At 44.0% G+C, this 25,643-nt stretch overlaps 1 protein-coding gene across 1 annotated transcript; it reads left to right on the forward strand.

Moving 5' to 3' along the window:
• Nucleotides 1-23,500: 23,500 nt before the first annotated feature.
• On the forward strand, nt 23,501-24,631 carry gpr85 (G protein-coupled receptor 85; the record flags this gene model as incomplete). Its single annotated transcript, XM_080851579.1, has 1 exon — nt 23,501-24,631. One exon carries the CDS (start codon nt 23,501-23,503, stop codon nt 24,629-24,631), a length of 1,131 nt encoding a protein of 376 aa, XP_080707705.1.
• Between the last annotated feature and the right edge of the window lie 1,012 nt (nt 24,632-25,643).

Below are 25,643 nucleotides of genomic sequence, written 5' to 3' on the forward strand. Positions count from 1 at the left end.
AAATGCAGTCCATTTACCATGAGGTCCTGTCCTGCTGGTGGTGGGATGGAGACCTTAGTGATGCTAAAGGCTGAGACTAGTGGAGGTAGGACGTCCTAATGTCTGATGATGCCACAGTGTAGACTCCTATGTGTCACGGACATGATGGGGAACAGCTAGCACTTAAAGGTATACCATATCATGTGAAACTATGTCTGTTTGTGTGTGTGTGTGTGTGTGTGTGTGTGTGTGTGTGTGTGTGTGTGTGTATGTCATATTTCGGGTTTGAGTATAAATGGGTCTGCGTGTGTTTATGAAGGGTTGTTTCGTGTGTGTGTGTGTTTATGTTCAATGATTCAACTCCTGTACCTCTCACCAGTGATATTACATTTGTGACCTAAATAGCACCATGTTCCATGACAGGGGTAAACTCAAGCCACAGTTGAATGCACCCTGACCCTGAGCACCACCTAGAATTGGTTGCTCATATGAATGCAAGTAAAGTGTACAAAGGATTCATACCACACGACTGTATTATTGACTTAATTGCCACTGCTGTTAGTGATGTGAGATGTTCTGTGCATAAACATTCCTGTGTGATGCCTGATTGGTCCTACATCTCATGGTGAGTTCTGGAACATATGGAAGACCCCTGATGTTGTTTTTGTAGATGACGGCCAACAGAAAGTGTCTTCGAGAGGTTGTGTCTTTGACCTATATATGACAGCATTCTCTGACAAACGAACCCTGCCCTTAGTTGCAAATATCTGTGAGAAAGGCTGAAAATGTAGGTTGGTGATTCTGATGATTTGGCAGTCCTGGGCATGCTCAGATTCTGACAGTTACCGGCCTCCGATTGGCAGGCCTACATAAGAGAAGGGCCAGACAGCTGGTTAAATGTTACTCCATCTCAGCTGTAACCGGTAGACTTGCTGTTTTGCGCAGGCAATGTTTTCTGTACCCTTTAGTGTCAAAGAGTGTTTATTATCTCTTTGAATCCCTGATGTTGTAAAAGTGATTGATGGATTCAGTGTGAATTCCGTAAAGAATGAATGTGAATGTGTGTGTGGATGAGTTTTTGTGTGTGTGTGCGTCAAACAAGAATCCGCACAAAGGTCTGCGTTGACCAAGCCATCTGCATTACCACCCTCTACAGCTGTGAAGCTTGGGTAACTTACAGCCGCCTCATCAAGTCCTTGGACCGCCTCCACATACACTGCCTTCAGTGCATCCTGGGAATTACCTAGTGTGATTGTGTGCCTCATTCTGAAATACTCGGAAAAAACAACTGCAGAGGCATTGAGGCTATGATCACCCTGCACCAGCTGTGATGGTACGGATGCCCTCAAATCGTTTGGCTCTCAGAGTGCTATATGGCCAGCTACACCATGGATGACACTCTGCTTGAAGGCAGAGGAAGCACTACAAGGACCAAGGATCTGGAAATAGATGTGCCTGGATGGGAGTGGTGAGCTGGAGAAGAAAAAGAAAGCCAGGAGATAGCAATTGGGGGCTCAGGAGGAACACACCCATGGCCGCAGCTTCCACTATCACCAAATATTCATGTCCCACCTGCAATAGGACTAGTGGAACAGGATAGGTGTATTTAACCATCAAGGATCTCACCGATAAAATAATAGAGGTGGACGTCATCATCGGATTTGATGGACAACCATAAGCAAGTGTGTCTGTGTGTGTGTGCGTGTGCGTGTGTGTGCCTATGCGTTTGCGTTCGTGTGTGTGTGTGTGTGTGTGTGTGTGTGTGTGTGCATGTGTGGATTTGCATGTCTTAGTTCTCCCCTGGCCTCGGCCAGGCTCCCTGCAGTGCAGCGAAGGCTGATTAATGAAGCATGGTCACACCACATGGCAGAATCACACACACACAGATAAAAACTCACACACACACACACAGATACAAACTCACTCACACACACACTCACACACACACACACACACACACACACACACACACACACACACACACACACAGATACAAGCTCTCACACATACAAAATACTTCCACAAATACACCTTCATCTTGGGGTAAAGCTATCTGGGAGTAGCAGACAGTCCAGTATTTTGGTGCAAATGTTCCAACCTTTAATGAAGAGGACAGGGCACTGATGTCTAGAGCGAGCACAGCACACAGATGAACTCATGGTCAACGAGGGGTGAAACTGATCCATCTGTCACAGTGGAAAAGGGGGAGATTCACAACGAGGACAGAATATTGGTCAAATGCCTGGCTGTAGACTTGCATTTATTTATTCGATCAGGTGCTTTTATTTCATGATTTAAAATAATGAAGGTGGATGATCTCTACATAGTCTCTTCACGTTGCATTTCCTTACATGCATTATAATCATTAATCTAAAAGTAATGGTATATCTAAAATGGGAATGTTTTTTCTGTCCAAATTTCTTTCCAGGAGAGATGGCGTGTCCCCCCCCAACTCAAGTCCTGCCTTTAGGCTACTGAAACTCCCCATACCTCCCTAGACATGCATGCTTACCTGTATCCTGTATGAGGTGGACGAACCAGTGTGTGATCTGGGATGATGACCAATCACTATGGATATCTGTCATCCATTACTAAGCATCAGGTCGGGAGCCTCTGACTGGTTTGGGCAGTTGTCTCTGGGGTTTCTTGTCAGAGTGAGGCTATTCGCTATCGGGCCGGGCATCATTAGGTAGTCCCGTCTCCGATGGCGGATGAGTCATCGCCATGGTGACTGTGGTTGACAGTGTGCAGATGTGACGGCAGAAGTGGAAGTGTCACTTTTCCAGTAGCCATGCGGGCACAGGGAAAGGGGGGTCTGACCATGCCACCCAGCTCCCTCGGGCTCTTTATGGTGTGTGTGTGTGTGTGTGTGTTTAATCTGGTGAGTGTATGCGTGTGCCTGGGGTGCAGTAAGTGCCTGTATGTGTGTGCATGTGCTCGGTGTGGTCTGGTCACTGTGAGAGAGTGTGTGTGTGTGTGTGTGTGTGATGTGTATGTGGAGTGCGTGTGTGTGTGTGTGTGTGTGTGTGTGTGTGTGTGTGTGTGTGTGAGTGTGTCTGTGTGTAGTGCATGTCCTCCAGGTGCCTTTTTAACCAGCTGTACATGCCATTGCCATAGAGAGAGAGATAGAGAGGGAGGAGAGAGAGAGATTGAAAGGCAGAAGGTTAAGGATCAGATCAAGATGGACAGTGAGAAATGGGAAGTAAATGAAGGCAAAGAGGGATAGAATAACACGAGGAGAGCTGGCAGATGAGAGGAACCATGGAGAGCATCACAGGAGGTTCCTTCCTCTCCTGTGCCTCCTACCGTCACTTACTCTCCAGCACAGAGATGTTTTCAGTTTCTCTCTCTCTGTACTTGGCCCCCTGTGATTATGTGTCATCCTGCTTTCCAGGAAAGTCAGCCACTGCACATGGGTGCCCTGCAGCCAATCAGCTGCTCTAACGAGGCCGCTGTGTTTTGTCCTGTCTGTGGCCAGGATGTCTCCATCTAAACCCAGGCTGTTGGACACGTAGGTGGCAGCTCTGGCCGCTCGTGGACACACATTGATGCATTCTCCCACTGCGAGTTGCATACTGCACAACTGCAGCTAGTGGCTACAAAATAACCGTCAGATTGTTTAAGGGGAATCAGCCTCTCCTCAGATTGGATCAGCAATCGAGATGTGCGTATTAAGAATAACAACCAAAAATCTTGATGAACGACCGCAGTGCGCTGGAGCGTGATTGAAATATCGACCTACCCATGATTGTCTAACAACTGGTCTCAAGTTTGTTCCAACCACCCAACTTTGTGACCAGGTTTGCGATTGATTGTTGGACTTACGCTTTTGAGACACTCCAACTCGTTGAACAACAGTTGTAACAACCGAGATTGCGATGTGACGAGACAACAGCGCTTTCTAGAAGCGCACCCCTGATCAGCTATTCAAGTTGAGGACAACAGATGAATCTGATCTCAACTGGATCTGGGCCTGGGATCGCTCCTGTCCCTGACTGAACCATGGAGGCACCCTGGAGGTGTATGTATAGACCTGGAGAGAGTGACTACATATTACATATCCCATACATCCCAATGGCTGATGCTATGCTATGCAAACTACTTCAACCCAAGGAAGTATGGAATTTACTGCTGAAAAATGTGCAACTGGTGTTTCATGGTGCTTAGTTCTGGCACCAAATTTCTGAAGAGCCAATCACCTGTGCTCTTAATGCAAAGGTGCTGGTACTGAAGCCAACCTCTTCCCCTGAAACCCTGTTCTCATCATTTTCGCTTCTGTCACAGCACACAGGAAAGTTGTTTGGCTGGGATTAGAAAAAAAACAACAGCCCCCAGGACACAACAGTTCTGCACAGTGGAGGCCAAATCAATGCAAAGCCCTGGAAAATCAGCGTAAGCCCTTGTGTACAGAATCATGTTTTGGTATATTAAGTCGCAGCCGGCCAGACGGACGAGACGGTGATGCAAAGCAATCCCTATCACATTTCACCCAGAGCATCTTCCGTAAGGCCCTGCATCTTAAACACACACTGCGCTCCTCCACTTTAGAAGAAGAGAGGAAGAGAGAGAGAGAGAGATGGGAAAGAGAGAGAGTGAGATATATTTATTGAGTCAATAAATAAATCATAGTCTTGACCCAGAAGTTTCTAGATTTTCATTCTAGTTCCATTACCAAATACTCTTAAAAGAAAATGAAAATTCAACAATAAGTTACTTTCAAAAATACACGAGAAATACAGCAGGAAAAAAAGGTGGAGAGAAAGAGCTGAGAGAAAGATACTGGGTGGGAGCTGAGGGCAAGAGAAGGAGTGAGGTAATTGAAAACCAAGAGAGAAAGAGAGAGGGGGAGAGAGAGAGCGAGAGTGAGAGCGAGCAAGCAATAGATATAAGAATTGATTCCCTGCTTCTGCTTTGTGCCTTTGAATGTGAATCAAGAAACATCTCGTCTCTCTATCTTCTCTATCTCTTCCTCTCTCTGATCTCTTCTGTCTCTCTCTTCCCCCTCTCTCTCATCTCTAACTCTCTTCCCCTTTCTATCGGATCTCTATCTCTCTTTCCCCCTCTCTCTCATCTCTAACTCTCTCTTTCCCCCCTCTTTCCCATCTCTATCTCATTCTTTCCCCCGTCTCTCATCATCCTCTATCTTTCTCTCTTTTCCCCCTCTCTCTCCCCCTCTTCACCTCCTGCCACCTCACACAAGTGAAGTAAGTCGGTTATTAAATCCTTGGGATTACCTCCTGTGTTGTGTCCCCGTGTGACTCAGTGCCTGTCCAATCAGCAGTGGGCACCGCGGGCCGGGATGTTGGGCCTGACAGCTGGACGACCCCTGCGATGGGCCACCGCTTTGTCCTGCTGACTGACTGGGAGAGGAGAGGAAGCCTGTTACATAACGCCAGCAACCTCATGCCCGCTAGTGGTGCCAACGGCTCTGCCAACGCTGTGGGCATGGGGTTGTCGTCGGGCCAAGCCAAACACACACTCGTACATTCACACAACAAACAAACATGCTGCACACACACACACAATTCCAGTCAGGGATTGAGACTTTGTGTGTAGTGTGCCTGCACAAGAGTGTGTTGGGTAGTTGGTTTATTTTCATTGGATTGTGTGTGTGTGCAGTGGCGGACCTAGTAATTTGGGGGCCTAAGGCGAACATAGCCAGGGGCCCTCTTCATCCGTCCTTTTAATGCAAAAAAAAAAGGGCCACCTCAAAGCAGGGGCGGACTGGGGGAAAAAAGTGGCCCGGGAGTTGTCTGTCAGAGCGGCCCACTTAATATACGGCGCGTTGCCCACTCAATGTATGCAAAATACCCATACACATAACATAATTTTGGATGATTACAAAGAAATAACATTATATATGTTTTTTAATAACATTTGGATCCACAAATTTGCCTGGATGGACACATGGAATAAAATGATACTGGCTATTGTAACACTCCAAGGTAGGGTTAGTTTGCTAGATGAATATGCTTAACTCTGGGCTAGTATCAGATGGTTATATTATATGTATAACTACAGAGCCTTTAGGAATAAATGTCAGCAGAGAAAGAGTACACAATTTTTTTGATAATGATTAGGGCGACCTACATTAAGCAATATCAATTTTTTTGTAGGCTGATTAACTCATACAGCAATACCTTTTTGTAGGCTATAGTAGATGGCAGCACACAATCAAAATATTTCCCCTCTACCTACATAGCTACAGTAGCTAGTTATATGGAAGAAAGTTGCATTCAGGAGCCTTCATAAGCAAACATGATTTGGCTCCACATTAAATGATCCCACTTTTTCATTATCCACATGTCTCAAATGTTGTATGATGCAACATAGCTTTACAGGACACATAAAATATGTCCAGTAACAACGTAAAGAAGGGGGCAACACATAAGTCAAAACCAACTATATTTATTGACTGATCTCGAAAGTATTGGCTTACAAAAGCTAAATAAGTCTTCACAAAGAAAATAACTCAGTGTTAGGGCAAAAAGCGAACATTCACACTGTACAACCTATGAAAAGTGACAGCGGTAGCCTACAAATAAAGGAATAGCCTACAGACCGCGTTAGCCACTTCACAGCGTGCTAGCCATTATTTTCTTTCGTTCCAATTCTTGGATGTAGCCAGGAATCATTCCACCCTTTGTAGAAACCTGTTGAATCGATTTGGTGTTTGGTGTAGGAAGTCCTAATTGTTTTGTTGTCAATTTATCTTAATTAGTACGCCGACTAAAAATGAGTTTCTTTCAAGGAGTGACTCCAGTTGTTGCACTGAATGTTAGACATCTTGACAGAATATGCCTTGACCGTCTTTTTTAAACACATTCGTCCTTATACTTATGACGAAAGAATGGAGCATGGCGAGCCCTCCCGGAAGCCATGGGAAATGCATTGAGAGCCCTCTTTTATGAAAGAGAATGGATTTAACATTAGAGTGAGAGAGATCTGGGGCGATTTCCATTTAGCCCCAAATAGGGACGCCGCCTTCTGAAGCACAACTGTTGCCTGATTCGACATTTGGTAATTTCCGACAGAGAAAAAAAATCTCATTTTCCTGAAGGCAGTTCGTCGCCACAATCGCCCTTAAGGTCCGCCGCCACTGGTTTGAACTTTATTGTAGAAATGAACAGAACAGAACATACGATGGGGTGTACACATCAGTGGTAATGGTAGTGTTGCATGCTGGGTGTGTGATTATGTGTGTGTGTGTGTAGGGTTGTTAAAGGTGTCTACGAGCGAGACACGCAAGTATTAGGCTAGAGTGATTGACATTTAATAACAAATAAACATAGTAAGACTGACGGAGGAGATTAGATTAGTAAAGAAAATAGTAACCATGAGTGTGAATACAGGTCACTAGGAGTAGTATAAATAGCAGACAGTGATTCCTAACTGTAATCATTAGAGGTGTATAATGTATTCTGTGAAGCAAGGAAAACTGTCGCGACCGACGACATCTGCGGGAAGGCCGGTTGGTTATAGATTTGGGCCATCCCATCGGCCCATCGGTGCCTGGGTCGGCAACTCGTCTGGGGCTTTCTGCTGGGTGGGGGCCTAAGGCAGTTGCCTAGTTCGCCTCAATGGTAGGTCCGCCACTGTGTGTGTGTGTGTGTGTGTGTGTGTGTGTGTGTGTGTGTGTGTGTGTGTGTTACGCATGCAGAAGGTAAAAATGAATTGAGGAATGTTTCAAAATGACCCTGATCTGGTCTATTTACAAGTTAACTATAATTAAAACCTTTATATATTTACATCTAATCCAATACACCAGTTCAATTTGCAGAATATAGTAAGCTTATTTGTCTTATTAATTAATTAATTAATTAATTAATTAACGTTTCTTACAAGACTCATAGATCAGTAAATAGATTTCTTTGCTGCCATGAAGTGCAATTACTTTAACAGTTGCTAGTACTATTGCAACATAATTGGTAATCACTACACAAAATGAAGGGTTGATAAAAACAAAAACACTGAAGATTAGAGTGCATAGCACCAAAGGGTAAACACTATCACCGTGCCATAGATTACATTAATTATATGGGCTTTATAATTAATTATTGACTGTTTAATGTTAGGCCTCGGTTAGATACAGTTGTCAACAAAGAACCTACACCTAATTGTAACCCTGACCTCACACTGCCATGTGCTGCAAGAAATATCTTTAATTTAGACACACAATATCTTTATTTTTTTCTGTCATTTCATTCTATTATGTCTGTGAATCATAATCATAATGAACAATGATTTTTGGTCTAAAAGTCACTCTTGCCTATACAGTATGAATAACCCTTGCAAATTAAATGCAGAATTTATAGCACTGTTATATTGTTACAAATACTTACCAGCTTTCCTTATAATTTGCAAACCTTTTTCAAATTACATTTCCTTTCAAAATACTTGAGTGATCAAATTTTCAGCAATAACTAAATTAACTAGGAGCAATACAATGCTTCACTTCAGACAGTTGTGCAAAAATAAGCATGGAATTTAAACTAAATCATTTTATTATTTTGCATGTTGAAACTCTACAAAGAAAATGTAGCCACAGCAACCAACACTTAACAACAAAAGCAACACTATGAAACACCATCTCAACCCTTCTGCGCAGGAAGGGACTCAATGGAAGTAATCAAATGTTGTATAAAATGTTGTTTATCATATAGATGACAGTACGTATTAAGAGGGCTCTTTCCTTCTTTTGCCCTCTCTTCCATCTCTCCCAGTTCCTCTTCTGTCTGTTGACCTTTTCTCTCTCATTTCCTGCCTCCCTCTCTCTCTCTGCCTACCCTCACTCCCTTTCCAAACTCTCCTCCTCTTCTCTATCCCCCATTCTCCTTCTTCCTCGTTCTCTCTCCCGCCTCTCACCTCCTGTCCCTCCTCTCTCGATTCCTCATATCTCTATGTACCTTTTCTCCTCTGCTATTCCTGTTCTTTTTTTTCGTTTTTCTCCATCCTAATATGCCTTCTCTCCACTCTTTCTCTCTCTGTCTCTCTATTCTCTCTCCTTCATCCTCCTATCCCTTCTGTCTACCCCCACCCCTTTCCTCCTCTCTCAATCCACCCACTCCCTGTCTGTAAATCTCTCCTTTCCTCCCCCTCTCTCGCTCTCCTATATCTCTCCCTCCCTCTCTCTCCCTCCGTCTCTCTCTCTTTCTGATCTGCATTCTGGCCATGTGGCACACAACAGAAAACTAGCAGGCGATTGAAAAGGTCATCTTATCTGGTAAAATGTGAGGGTTGTGTGGCTTAATCACAGGAGTTATGTGGGGGAGTGGGGGTCTGTCTTTCGCCCCCGAAAACACACAATGACTTTGACAACACACTGGCATCTCTCAACCCCCCAAAACAGGGTTTCTAAATTAGAAATGTATAATTTCTTTCTCTCCTTCTCCTCAGTCTTCTCCTCCCTCCGCCATTCCCCCACCTCTGACCAATACTGTGGTGCATTTCACGGACTACAGCAATGTCACCTGTTGCTGATTTCCCTTTGCCCTAACAAAACAAACTAGCTCTCTAATCTGTAGATTCCATGCATTCTCCTTTAGAGTCCCCGAGAATACAAAATGGGGAGAAAGGCATGCTACTCTGAGCAGAGAAATGTGTGTTTTTGTTTTTCCTCTTTGCTTTCTGATGAAGGCAAAGCTCATGTTCGAGCTCAGCGTCTTCCTTCAATTCTATTCCACACCATCACGTCCAGCTGCCTTATTGATTAGCTGGGCTTTGTTTCTCTCCTTCTCTCTATCCATCTTTCTACCCTTCCCCCTCACTCACTCTCTCTCTCACACACACACACACACACACACGTAGATATACACACAAAGACGCACTCACACATAGACTGGCACAAGGACAAGCGCACACACACGCACGCGCACACACACGCACACAAAACACAAACACACACACACACACACATATGCAGGCACACACTCCTTTATCTTGCCCCTGCACAGAAACCCTTGTCGCTAAGGCAGAGTAGAGCATCACCGGAATTCAGATAGCCCCATCAGCTCTGTCTCCGTGGGTACGCTTCGTCTCAGGGTAACGCTGTCAGCTCGAGCGTCTGTTATCACCTGAGTGATGACCCGTGCTGGTGTTAAACACGCGTGTCCGCTGTACCTGTCCCTCAATGGCTGATCATAACCTGCTGTGCTGCACTATGCAGATACTGTGTGCTGTGTTTGATGGTATTTGATGATGATGGCTGCAATGTGTTATTTGGTGGTGTTGTGGGACAGATGTGATGCATAGCAGAGTTTTATATTGTGTTAAGCTGCAGTCTGTTGTGTGAGGTTTTTACTGTGTTCTGTAGTGTTGATTTCAGCTTCACCAAGTTATCTGTCTGTAATATTTGTGTGTGTGTGTGAGTGTGTGTGTGTGTGTTGTGTCTGACGTATACGTTATGACACCTTCTGCACTGACTATATAAATCCACATTCATCACACAGTGCTGTTGAGAAGAGGAAAACTAATAAAGATGTTTTAGGATATAACCCCCCCCCCCCCTCCTTGGTGTACCACCCTTGATGGAAGTCTTACTGTCTTACTCGGACCGCATCCTCAGCTGATCATGACCAGATCTGAGCCACATCTGAGCCAAACCTGAGCCATATCTGTCCCCTCCAGTCGGCAGCTGTCAGAAGAAAAGCTTGACGGTCTGTTCTCATCATGTCCTCATGTTACCTTTGTAGTTCTCCTCAATGGCACTGCTGGTTATGATTACAGTTAGTCACTGGGCCATTTTTACCCTCTGTCTCCAGGGAGAGGGGGGGGGGGGGCAGATAAGAGAGAGACAGGAAGCTGAAGAGAGAGAGAGAGAGAGAGAGAGAGGGAGAGAGAGGGAGGGGAAAATAAGAGGGAGAAAGGAAGCTGGAGAGAGAGGGAGAGAGAGCGAGAGAGAGAGAGAGAGAGAGAGGGAGGGGAAAATAAGAGGGAGAAAGGAAGCTGGAGAGAATGGGGGGGGGGGAGATTAGAAGGAGAAAGGAAGCTGGAGAGTGGAGAGAGTGAGGGAAAGCACGATAGAGGAGAGAGATGGAATGAAAACTGACATAGAAAGTAGAGGGAATTAGGTAATGGAGCGGAGGGTAGGTGAGCAAGGGATAGAGCAAACCAGATAGAAAGAGAGTGGAGGTGTGAGACAGAAGAGCAGGACAAAATGAGAGAGGCAGATATTAACTGAGAAAGGCAAACTAAGAAAGTGATAGGGAATTTTTGTGCTAACAATTTAGAATTTGAATGGGGGCAAAGCTGAATGAGACAGACAGATACAAGGAGAGAAGGACAGAGGGGGAGGGGAGTGAGGGAGTGTATAAGGGATGGAAAGAAAAAGAGTGAGAATGCATGTGGGAGAGAGGGACATTGAGGAAGAGAGAAAATGAGTGAGGATGAAAAAGAGGGAGACAGAAAGAATGTGTGAGTGAAGGAGGAGATGTTAGCGTGAAATTAGCTAGCTCCCTCTGACCCAGCAGTGCTTTCTGCTCGACTCTGCTGATTAGCAGTCTGTTTAATCAGCGATGTCGCTAATTTCCTTCTCTCTCCCTCTCTCTCTCCATCTCTCTCTCTGGCAGATGCTGATGGCTCAATCACAGCAACCACACCAAAGCCACACCAGCACCAAGTAGGAGAGACAAGCCCCTCAGCAAGCACCTCACCTCCAGCAAACAACCCACAGACGCTCTTGCAATATCTGGCTATGCCAAGTCTTCCTCATGTCCATAATCTCACACTCACACACACACACTTAACAGAAACAATGAAGATGCCTTCATAACCATACGTGCACCACTTGTACGCCCAACACACACACACACACAAACATGCCAGACCCCTTAAGCCGAACACACGCACACACACACATGCCAAAACCCTTAAGCCTAACATACACACACACACCTGTCAAACTGCTTACGCCACTCATAAACCTCCTGCTCGTGCAGCACCCTAAAAAACAACAAAACAGACACACAATCACGTGCTGGGGAAGACCAGATAATACAACAAAGTGTCCCCCAGCATATAACATCTAAAATGCCACCACATATAGAGGACCCATCGTGCATTTTAAACACATTCACTTTAAGCACACACATAAACACTGAACACCATTCACATTCACCACGTATGTGAAAAACCTTTACCATAAACACTACACACGTCCACTGACAGGGCGAAGACTCATGTGCACCGTGCTTAAGACTGGCAATTCAAAGCTGTGAAGTTCTTACTCTTAAGTAGGCTGTTGTGTAATGAAAACAACTATTTTTTTCAGACATGCACTAATTTAAGCTAGGTCAGAGATCACCAAACCTTGATGAAAAACCGTATCTCTGCACTGCAAACATGCACACACACATACACATATGTACATACACACACACATACATACACACACACACACACACACACACACACACACACACACAAAATAATTACAAATTCCCTTATTCTCTAATCTCCGGTCTTTAAAGCATGCTGAGTTAAGGGTTGGCTGTTACATCACTAATTTAAAAGCACCCCCATTAGCCACATACACACATGCTTGCACACAAACACAATTCTTCCTCAAATCTTCAGCAAACCAAACACACAAACACTCTCTCACACACACACACACACACACACACACACACACACACACACACACACACACACACACACACACACGCACACACACCATCCTGCGCGTATCTCCACAGTAGACAGGGTGGCCAAAGTAATTGAGGTGAGTGAGGCAACAGCACTGGCCTCCGATATATAGGTCACTTAATGGGCTGTTAACTGTGTGAGTGAACACAACACACGGGAGAGCACAGAGCAGCAAAAGATGAAAAGAAAGGCAAAAATACAAATGCAACAAAGAAATGTCCAACTATGGATTGCATATGTGTGTGTATGTGTGTGTGTGTGTGTGCTGTGTGTGTGCATGTGAGCACATACGTGTGTGTATGTGTATGTGTGAATGTCTGTGTAGGGCTGTATATGTATATCTGTGCATGTGAGTTTCCAAGGAAAGGTAGCGTGTGAATGGGGGTTTGACTGCGGAAGAGAGAGCGAGAAAGAGAGATGACCTCAGTGAACACAGAGGTAAGATGTTTCCACATACACACAGAAAGGGACAGCTATGACAAGAGGAGAGAGTGAACTAAATAGATTTGTTTAGAGCTGCTCCAATTTGTGTAACTTTGTTATGTCTTCAGTTATCCTCACTTTACTAGTTCTTCTATTTTTAATATGCTCAGTTATACTGTTACACTGACTTCCTGTACATCTAACTATCTGGGAGATATAATTTTTGGCAACATTGGTTGTTCTACATAACAAGCGAGAGTGCAGGGGAGTGTATTTCAATTTAGTTGTATCTGTCTGGGTGAGGTGTAACATATCTTAGTGCCTGCATTTGATTTTGACAGCAAAGCTCTACCATTATTATGAAATAATTGTTCTTATCACTATGACGATCACAATGACAGCTTGTCTAGTTCCATCCTTCTGATTTATACTGCCCTGATTTTGAAGTTCAGGTGCTTAAAAAAGTATGGGAGTCGAGAGAGAGAGAAGGACAGAGGAAAAGAAGGGGGGGGGGAGCAAAGGAAAGCAGCTACATTTGATGTTACCATGGAAACAGTAAAACCACTTAAATGTTACCCTTTCTGTGGCCCAACGGACTCTCCGCTTGATGTTAAAAAGCCTGTTTCATATCGCTCGGATTCTACATCAGTAGAACAAGATCAAATACATCCAAAATACACAATTCGTTTCAAAATGTACAGAGAAAGAAAACAAGTCAGGGTGTGAAAAAGAGTGGAAGAGAGAGAGATTTGACATGCCAATAAAGCACTTTGAATTTAATTGAGAGGGAGAGAGAGAGAGAACAGAGAGACGAGTCAGCAACAAGTAAACACTGGAGGAAGGACAGAATACACATCACATCTTTAACACATGAGACAGTGCAGCTACTGTATATCACAGAACATAGCACAGCTTTAACACATGAGACAGTGCAGCTATATCACAGAACATAGCACAGCTTTAACACATGAGACAGTGGGGCTATATCACAGAACAAAGCACAGCTTTAACACATGAGACAGTGGGGCTATATCACATAACATAGCACAGCTTTAACACATGATACAGTGGGGCTATATCACAGAACATAGCACAGCTTTAACACATGAGACAGTGGAGCTTAATCACATAACATAACACAGCTTTAACAGATGAGACAGTGGAGTTTAATCACAGAACATAACATAGCGTTGAGGAGAAAATATTGGTACTTTACTGATAAATCAACTAAGTGCCTTCTCTGTCACATTATAAAGCATAAGTACATGGGTTTTTTATCGAAATTCGACACAAAATGCTACTTTTAATGAATACTGCAGTCTCACCCTTTTGCTATTATGACCTGCTGCAAACGTGATGCATAGCCAGAGACCAGCTTATGACAGCGTTCCTGAGGAATCTTAGCCCATTCCTCATGGCAATGGCCTCCAGTTCAGTATTATTCTTGGGTGTGCGTTTTGCAACTGCCTTCTTCAAATCCCACCAGAGATTTTCGTTTTCTTACATTTCTTCTGAAAACCAAGCCTTGGTGGACTTTGAGGTATGCTTGGGATCTCTCTCTCTCTCTTTCTCACTCAAACATACTTCTCCTGGGCATTATTTTGCCACCAGTCCAAAAGCAGGACAGAATATATAGGGCTTCAATTTTCCGTCTGATATAAGATAAAACAGCATGGGTCTACATAGTTGATTTATTTTTCACAAGTATAGATTAAATGACTTATTTGGGTGGGAGCCTATGTTTTTTGCCATTCTATCTGTAGTCAGAGACGAGAGTGAATGTAAACATGACAACGCAGAACGCGGCCGATATCACACGCTAGGTCAATATTCTATCCCATTAAGATAGGGCTTCACTTTTTCAAAACCGTCTAAAATAAGATAAAACAGCGTGGGTTCACCCAGAGACAAATATTTCTAGCACAACTCCTGTGTCTCTGTCTCATACAACCAGCATGGCCTCGTCTCCAACACGCCACACATCTGATGAGGCCAATGAGGCTGCAACAGCAGGATGCTTTTAATCTGTCAAATTAATAAAATAACAGAAAGATGTTTGTCTTTTTTTGCTCTCAACAAAATCGTTTTTTTTTTGTGGGGGGGAAAACACAGAGCTGTACAAAGAAGGCCAATCCACAACTAGACGTTCCCAAAAATATGCTATTCCAGAGCCATCAGTATTTTATGCACAAAACGCTGTTCCGTCATTAGATTCAATATTTCTCGGTGGAGGAGCTGATTTCGAGGTCTGATTGAGTGACTGACTGGCTGAATGGTGCCATCATCAGGGAGAGTGAGAGATATAGATAACGAGTGTGTGTGCGGGAGGCAAGAGATGCCACTGGTGCAGGCGGAGATAGACAGAGATAGCACAGAAGCACCAACAGCTGTGTGATATTGTCACCGAACATCTCATACACTCACACACACGTACACACACACCCATAGCTCACACACACAAATACACAGATACACAATACATTCACAGACATACACACACACACACACACACACACACACAAACACATACGCATACACACATAAACCCATACACATACGCACGCACACACACACACACACACACACACACACACAAACAATCAAAATGAAATACGGTGCATTGCTGAAGGCAGGCAAACTGCATACAAACTGCACATAACAGCCTTCGAGGACAAAACCACCCCTGCAGAAGGTGATAGTTATATTGGTTTTGTAGCTGGTGGAGGAAAAAAAAGCTTGAAATGGAGAGGATTTCGGAGTGAAGGAGAAAAATTGGTATAGCTGCAACCACATGATTTATCTCTGTTAGGACAAAAGAGCGCTATCAGAGAATCCAAACAAAACAAGAAAATAAAGTGCCTTGAACTCTACACCATTGATCATAAATTCCATTAAGAGTTGACACCGCTGCAAATTGGGAGAGAAATGGTCAGTATGTTTCTACATGGAGCGAGAGACAATCCCAGTGGGAAAAAAGAAAGGATAAAGAATAAACAACATGATCAGACTGTTTCGGAAGCACAGATTGATCCCCCACTTTCAATGGCCACCCGTGGCATAATCCGGTGAGTGTGTCCTGAGCCGTTGGATTCACACCTGTGTGTGTGTGTGTGTGTGTGTGTGTGTGATTATCCAGGACCAAGAATCAGTGAGTGCACACACACACACACACACACACATACAAATACCCACAGTCACACACCTTCAAGAGGTTTCAAATAAAGGGTCTCTTTCATTCATTCCAGTCTCCTTTTCCTCTGGGCTGCAGCCTGAGCTGCTGAAGGGCTGCATGCCCTTCTCCCCCTGACAGTGATTCAGGTCTGTTAAGTATTTAACACCCAGAACATTAGCAGAAAAGCCACAGGACCAGTCATTTGTCTTGTCCCCCTACACACAGATTCATTATGCATGTTCAGAGGACTATCTGAAAAAGCAGCAATCGCTTTTAAGAGTTTCTCTCTCTCTCTCTCTCTCTCTTTCTCACAGACTTGTTCTCCTTCACTCTCTCTCTTTCTGAGAATCCAATTTTAGTGTATAATTAATCCTCCGAAAAGATGTTTTTGTCCTATTTAGCCAAGGTGGGAGAGAATCTGTCAGCTGGTAATCATTGGGAGCGGGAGCTAGTCAGAAAACTGAGACTGAGAGATCATAGTTTGGTTTGGTTTACCAGCAGACCATTAAGATAATGGTTAATTTAACCTTGCAAATACACCCAGCAACAGAAGGCAAGTAAGGAAGGTTAATGTAACCTTGTAAATACAGCCAGGAACAAAAGGAAAGAAAATGCAGATTTCAGGAAATTGTTTAAGAATGAACAAAGGTCAATGTCCTCCATAGTAACACGATAAAGAAGACTCAGCTGACATGTTATTGAGAAATTAAAGTGAGTCCTTTAGTTGGCACAGACTTAAGAGGCTATCTGCATATAGTCCTATCATATCTGCATTGCATATAGTACTTAAAGTTCACAGAAAGCAACACAGAGATAATAACACAAAGGTTTCCCCTTCTGTGATACCAGACCACTAAACATAGGGCCTTTGACTCTCACACACACACACACACACACATACCTCATGAATTTGACATATGCACAAACCCTGACCAATCCAGACAGTCACGCTCAGGCACAACATATGGCTGTTGTTGTGCTGAGCGATGAGCGAACACTGAGAGAAAGAGAGCGATAAAGAGAGAGAGAAACTGATTTAATTAATCTCAGTATGCATGGCATTCCAAAATGGCTGACACTCAAACACCAGCCTCTGGTTGTCCAGCTGATCTAACCTATCCTTTTGTTCCTCAGCCTGCCAAAGCTAGACAGAGAGATAGTGAAAAAAAAAAAAACAGCAGAGGTCAACCATCCCAGCAGCCATCTTGTAAGGTCAACGATTTTTTCTTTTTCTGTATTTTGTTTTGGCTGGCCTCTCTCTAATTAAATTAGAGCAGGTCCGCATCACGTGAGGACGGACAGGTGAATCACTGACAGAGACAGAGGGACCCCTGCTACGCCATATGTCCATTAATCCGCGGCATGAGGAGAGGTGAACTGAGGTGAGTTGAGAGGATGTGCGGCCTCGCCATTGGTTGTTGACACACAAGCCTGCCCGGCTTCCAAATCTCAGTGCTTGGTAAAATGGATGCGCCATGGGGAGACAGTTGGTGGCTAATGCTGGATCTGGATGTGTAATTTACTCTACAATTACCTGTCAAAAACCTGAGGGGGTGGCTGAGGATTAAGGGAATCCTAACACAAGATGGTGGAGGAAGGTTAATACAAGTGTAACTAGACCTGAATTATTCAATAAGTACAGTGTGAACACAAAAGGTTCTGTTAGGGACAAGCAAGGTCTTGCCCGTGATTCTATTTGATGAACAGTATGTAGTTGCATCTATGTATCTTTCATACTGCAAATCTGCTGCTCCATGCAAAGGTCTCTTAATGTTCAGACACTGGCAGGTAGTGGTTAGCGGTTAGTTTATTTTAACATTTACCCCGGTAATCGAACACAATCAAGCCACGGTGATGAATACAATCTTACAGAGGTGCTATTGAGATTGTGTTTCCGGAAAAAAAAACACCAGGCTAACATGCCTCATTCATCCGTTTGAAAAGCAATTTGCACCTGTTTGTCGCATGCTGTTAGAACGGGGGACGTGAGGTGAGGTGGGATTTTTCCATGGACAGGCGAAATCGAGAGATCTACAATGCGTGGTGAGGTCAGGCTCCTGCCTGAACTAATTACTCCGTTCCCCTCTTCACTCTCGAACTTAATTATTCAACACAATAGAGATGAAACCCATTGATAAGTATCCTGGTTACATCACGATGCCTACAATTCTCTTGAAAGGGTGTTTCTATTACATGTCTTCATTTCTATTTTAAATCCGTGTTGTTTATTTAAGTACACGCCATGTGTAATCATTTTATCATTTCGCTTAAAAACATCCAGATAACGTATCACTGCTTACAACCAAGATAACTTATCACTGATTATGCATCCACTGCAGGGACGTGCAGTGAGGTTCGGAGCTGGTGAGGCACAGAAACCGGAAGTGATTACGTCATTTTGAGCTCTAGTTTAAACTATATATATAATATATACATGTATATATGTCTATGGTTTTAAAATTGTCATCTGATCAGAACTGAAAAAACGTTGTTTTATTGTCTAATACCATTATTTTCAAACGATTGTTTTTTTATTGTATTATGATGAATTATTAATAAGATATTAATAGTTGCAAGCTAGTGTATGTAGCCCTCCCACCAATGATATGGCTCATTTAATTTTGTCTGGAGAAAATATAACTACGGTGGTGGGATGCTAATTTAAATGACCATTTAACCAACTCGGACAGCTTCGAAAAAACAATTCCATATTTATTTAAACAACATATTAACATGTAAACAGTTAAACACCGCATACACACAATACCAAAATGTTCTACTGGCCAGTATAATTTAAAGTTGGTGCACTTTCGTTGGAGCTCATAACCGTCAGTTTGAGGTGAAACAAAATTAATCCACTCACGATTATCAGTATAGATCAGTGGAAATCCGTTGTCCTCTTCTTGAGTGAATGCAGTCAGTGGCTAGTTTAGCTCAGGATTAGCACCTACCTAGTCTGCTCACAACTTCAAGGCAACTTTCCTGCATCAACAGCCTTTAGCTTCTTTAGGTTCGTGTTGCGCATGAATATGTAGTCCCGTTGGGAAACGTGAAATACTCCAATGCAAATGTGTAATACTACTGTGTTAACTTAAAATACTTAAACGTTCTTAGTTAATTCAACATGCCTCCAGTCTTGTTTGGACTGAAAGTTCAGTTTTGAGAACAGCTTCAGGTTAGCAATTCAATCTTCCATTTTCGCTGTCAAACTCAAGTAGAGAAGTGAAGAAGAAAATCCAACGTCAGATTATATACCCAACAAGTGCCCTCTCGCTCGCCACCCTTCTTGAATCCGTGGTAGTGCGTGCCTCCCTTGCAATATTTTTCAATGCGTTTTCAGCTCAACTCAAAAGGTTCTACGCTTGCGCACGCATGCGTAAAACCCAGTTTGGAGTGATTTCGCAATCCTAGGGGAGGCACTGCCTACCCTGCCCATAGACTGCAATGCATCTGCCTCCCTTGACCGCACGTCCAATGTTCATTGGCTGATCACTGGGAACCGGAAATGCTCAAATTCAGCGATTTTGATAATAAAAATGCTCGAAATGATCGGAATCATGCAGAAATGACACTCGTAACACAGATAACTAGAGAAATATGAATATTTATTTTATAATACATAAATATATATGATTATTATACAAAAAAAATATATATTTTTTTAATATTTTTTTTTTTTACTTTTCAAAATGACAGGTGAGGCTCTGCCTCCCCTGCCTCCTATGACTGCACGTCCCTGATCCACTGACGTCTCTCTGTGGTAGTGCGTGCGTGACACTTGTTTGCGGTTGAACGAGACAGCCTCAGCGACAGCGCGGTGAGATGATGATAGATACCATTGGTCGAGCACAAATGAGGAAGTGGTACCGCATCATCTGACTCGCCGTCATCAACCATCTGACTGATTCTACCGACAACATGGCTCCCGCTCTGAAGTTCTCCACCGTAGCTGTAATGTACTTATTACTTGTCGTCTTGGCAGTCATACCATCGGCTGCGGCGTTTGACGGCGGTGATGCAGTAGCGCTGCTACTCGGAATGACCATCACAGCCGTAGGCTTCTGCGCTTGCTTGGGGTGGTATGCGCGGAAAAGAAACGGACAGTTTTGAATACACAACTAGCTGTGCAATGCTTTGCAACCGGCCCTTTACCCGGAAATGTATTGTTACTGTCCACGCTTCTGGTTATATGAGAGTTGACTTTTCGGCTATGTCTATCTCTCAAACATTAATAGCTTCTCTGTGGTTCATTCTACGATTTACCCCGATTCAAGGAAGGTGAGCAAGTGAATGGAATGCAACAGAACGTTTAGAGAAGGAGACCGTATAATTTTCAATGGACTGAAAACATTGGAAATCCTATCGCTACCTCTCCCGGAACCAGGCACGGATTGGACCGATGGGCATGCTCGCCATATCAACTACAAAGTAGCCTACAACACGTGAACTGAATAGCTTCAGCAGTGGACTGAAGAATCCCAAATACAGCACAGGCCTATGCTCAATCCACAGATTTCCTTCATTAACTGGACCAAAGTGTAGCCTTTTGCCTTGCCCAGATAGTATAATATACTCTTGTCTCACCTTTGTGTCCATGTAGTTGCATCATAAAGGTCATGTTTCAAACTTTCGTTCGCCTGTGCCTGCCACCTCAAACTAGTGTCTGACAGGTTGCTGTTCTATGCAAAATTGTGCTCTTTCAGAACGAGCTGTGTGTAATTGTTGAGTGAACAATAGGTGCTGCTGTATTTCTGTAATAAAATTGCAAGACTACTGTCATTTTGTGCATAATGACTTTTCACAATTACACATGCACTGAGTGTTTTCAGAGATAAGCCTACACATGGCAAGCGGCCTACAATAATCAATAACTGAACAAATGGCCTATGGCAACTACTTTTAAAAACCTTTCAAAGTTAAAAATGTTTTTATTCCAGGCCCAAGTGTGGTAAATGAATAGTTGATCACCTGTGTGTGTGTGTGTGTGTGTGTGTGTGTGTGTGTGTGTGTGTGTGTGTGTGTGTGTGTGTGTGTGTGTGTGTGTGTGTGTGTGTGTGTGTGTGTGTGTGACTGTGTGTGTGTGAAAGAGAGGAAGAGAAAGCCTAGCCATTCCTTTAATTCACGTACATCTTACATTTCTCGCGCTTTGATTGCTTTTAACATGGCGTATGGACCGAAAGCTACTGCTGGCGCAACGCAATGCCCAGTTCTCCGTGAAGTGCGCGTCAATTATGCATACCAGAAAAGACTATCCCGAGCTGAACTGTTTCCTTCACTTAACCGTTTCCTCACCACAGAAAAAAAAAACATAGTTCATTATAGAGACAAAGGAGTCAGATCCCCAAATATATGCCATGGGGTAGGTTGCCGTAAGTCTCTTTACATTTATAAATAACGTGGAAATAAACCCGTTAGGGCCCTTATCATCACCAAAGCTCCCAGGCACTTACAAAAGAGGGCGATATAAGAACCCATGTACTACTTAGAACCAAAACAACTGTGTAGACATTAGGCTGTATCCGCTGCCTACTCCAAGATGATTGAGCCTTTACCACTATCTCACAATTTGAGTGACAGAGGAAACGTTAGGGTTGTGATGCTACCCTCGTAGAGCAGATGCTGCCGGCGGACACTGTGGTGCTGCAACAAGAGACCAGCCGCGGCTCGGCTTGGATCGGGATCAGTGCGCATGCTCCGTCCTTGCCGTTTACTGTATATTCACAGTGGAAAAAAGGGCAGGCAACAAAACCAGGGTTTTTTACAGCAAAGTGACTTCTGCTATGTAAATAACCTCCAGGGAGACAAAGAGGAATATCAACAGGTATGGTTGTAATTGATACATTCGTTGTCGTCTCTGTTCAATTGGCATTTGTGTGTGGGTCGAATCGTAGTCAATTCGAAGCGGTTACTTAGAAATTGCTTTGCCTAATGGACGTGCGGTTTGGCTACAGTCAGTCCAGCGATGTACTCTCAGAAATGCAACGAAAAAATCTTTGTCTTTTAGAATACGAAACGTCGACGTTTTTGCTGCGGCTTAAATGTCCAATTCTATGTAAAACGTGATAATATGTTCAAACGTGTATTTGAAGTGCAGCCTACTATTTGATATGCCGAAAATCCTGCGACGCAAACGTTTTATTTATAATTACAGATGGCAGAGCGCTCCCTATGCATTCGCAATGTCATAGAATCTCATTGTTCTTCTTGGTAGGCATTTTCTTAGATTATTTGGTCATTCGTAGGTCTCTGTGTTATATCCACATATTTCATATGATCACATGCTAAAATATTTCCAACAAAGCCTCTGTGTTGATGGCAAATTTCATTTTGTGGATTTTCCCCCGTTTGTACGCGACATATGCTCCGGAGGGTGTTGATTAATGTTCAGTTCAATGAACACCTTAATCAAAAGAATGGCTTTTTTTGCTTGAACCCAATCATTTCAAGCAACAGTCGATCAGACTGAAACATGAATGCATAATTCTATGTGCGCCCTCTGCTATTTTTTCCCCCCACAATACGAGGGCTGGGTGATACGGGGCTTCTCCTGCTAAGATAGCCTACATCAATTCTGCGGGGTCTTTGGGTGTGATCAACAGCTTTCCTGCTGCATTTCTATAAATGTTTCACAGGCTTTACGCTATAGCGACCAAACAAAACCTCGGATTTAAAAGCCCTTTGTTTGTCGTGCATGTTTCGACTGCCCATAAAATACAACATTGTTGAAACAATTGTTAAACTCTTCTCTTATTTAAATTGTCTTCGCCTTTGATAAGATGTCATTCTTTCGGTGATATTCGTCGGGTTTTTGTGGACACTCTATATTCATAAGTTCATTGTTGCAACTATGTTTAATTGTGATGTTTTATCGAGCTATATACATGCATGACGCCAGCGAAAGCACCGCTAGCACTGCATACCATTAGAATTTCAATGTGCATTTTAAACGGGAAAGAAAACAGATTTCACAAAAGAACACAGACGCACGGCTCTTATGCAACTTCCACACCTGGAGAATAGGCTAACGGCAGAAACCTAGAGAAATCCAGCATTGGCGTTTTGTGGTGAGAGACAATTCCGATGGGTGGATCACGTTTGTCAGGGATATTTTTTTCATTCTTCTCTTCCTTCTTTAGGTGTGATGAGACAAAAGAACAAAGGATGCCTTAGAAGCGAGGCTGCCAACAAGCGTGGAATCAGCTTGAAAGCACACCAAATGGATATATCGCCTCCCCACGCCTTCAGATCATGAAACAAAGCTGAAGCTACTAAGTCATCTTTATGATCCCTCCATCTATGGCGAACTATAGCCATGCAGGGGACCACAACATCTTGCAGAATGTCTCTCCTCTCGCCACCTTCCTCAAACTGACCTCTCTGGGGTTCATCATCGGCGTCGGCGTCGTGGGAAACCTGCTTATCTCCATCCTGCTTGTCAAAGACAAGAGCCTGCACCGGGCGCCCTACTACTTCCTGCTGGACCTGTGCGCCTCAGACATCCTGCGCTCTGCAATCTGCTTCCCCTTTGTGTTCACGTCGGTCAAGAATGGCTCGGCTTGGACGTATGGCACCCTCACCTGCAAAGTGATCGCCTTCCTGGGCGTGCTCTCCTGCTTTCACACGGCCTTCATGCTGTTCTGTGTGAGCGTCACGCGCTACCTGGCCATCGCGCACCACCGCTTCTATACCAAGCGACTCACCTTCTGGACGTGTCTGGCCGTCATCTGCATGGTGTGGACACTGTCTGTGGCCATGGCCTTCCCGCCGGTGCTGGATGTGGGGACGTACTCGTTCATCCGTGAGGAAGACCAGTGCACGTTCCAGCATCGCTCGTTCCGGGCTAACGACTCGCTAGGCTTCATGCTACTGCTCGCGCTCATCCTGCTCGCCACGCAGTTGGTCTACCTCAAGCTCATCTTCTTCGTGCACGACCGTCGGAAGATGAAGCCCGTCCAGTTCGTGCCCGCCGTCAGCCAGAACTGGACCTTCCACGGCCCCGGCGCCAGCGGACAGGCGGCCGCCAACTGGCTGGCCGGGTTCGGACGTGGCCCTACCCCGCCCACCCTGCTTGGGATCCGCCAGAACAGCAACGCAGCGGGCCGGCGTCGGCTCCTGGTGCTGGACGAGTTCAAGACAGAGAAACGGATCAGCCGGATGTTCTACATCATGACGTTCTTCTTTCTGGCACTCTGGGGGCCCTACCTGGTCGCGTGCTACTGGCGCGTGTTTGCCGGAGGCCCTGTGGTACCCGCTGGGTACCTGACTGCGGCCGTGTGGATGAGTTTCGCCCAGGCGGGTGTCAACCCCTTCATCTGTATTTTCTCCAACAGGGAGCTCAGGCGCTGTTTCAGCACCACCCTGCTCTACTGCAGAAAATCCAGGTTACCTAGGGAACCCTATTGTGTTATATGAAGGCTTTGGGGGGGTTGATGTTGGATGTTGTTGTGTTGGATTGCTTTTTTTCCTCCTCCTCCTCCTCCTCCTCTTCTTTATTCCTCCTCTTCTTCTTCTTCTTCTTCTACTACTTATTTTTCTTCTTCTTCTTCTCAGTCATTTCTTCCTTTTTTATTGTCCCCTTTTTGATCCCGATGTGAATCTCTGGGATTTGTCTCATTGTACAGCTCTCCTCTTACTCTCTCCTTCCTTCCTTCCTTCCTTCCTTCCTTCCTTCCTTCCTCCCTTCCTTACCCATTCCCTCCCTCCCCTCCTCCTCCTTTGCCTACACCTCCTCCTCTTCCTTGTCCTTGTTATCATGGCAGAGGGAGAAAAAAACTGTCAATCAAAGGCTTCTCCAAATGACTGAACATCAAACATGGAGTTTGAAGGGAATAAAAAGAGCAGGATTCAGAGAAGTCCTCCCATGTTTATGTTTTAGTAAACAACCACTTGCTGTTTGAAGGCCACACGCAAAAACAAAGAAAGAAAAAAAGAAAAGAAACGGAACATCAACCAAGGACTGGCCACCTTGCTATGGATAATTTTTTTCTGGCAACTTGAGGTTTAGTTTTAGGAATCAGTGGAATTGATTCCCTTTTTTTTCAAAGTTGCACTAAAGTGAAGAAATTAAAGATGCTTTATGCTCAGATGCATCGCAAAGGACGACTTGTTCTTGTTTTTTTGTTTTTTTTCCCAGACTAAGAATATGAATGCTTTTATTTGCATCAGACATCTTATTCACTGTAAAGTAAAACGAAACAGAACACTTTGGGTTGAGAGACAGTTGGAATACATCTTCACAAGAGGATAGAAATTGATTTTCAGTAAATGTAAGTGATATCTATTTCATTTTTTCCGGCGGGGGCTCCGAGAACTAATGATGTGTGGGTTTTTTTGAAGTTGCAACTTAAATTATTGTTGTTCAATGACTCATTGAGTATGTCCCTATTGTCTGACATCATTCATTTTTGTTATGACATTTTCTATC

The sequence above is a fragment of the Sprattus sprattus genome, assembly GCF_963457725.1.
Source record: "Sprattus sprattus genome assembly, chromosome: 14".
Classification (NCBI taxonomy): Eukaryota; Metazoa; Chordata; class Actinopteri; order Clupeiformes; family Clupeidae; genus Sprattus; species Sprattus sprattus.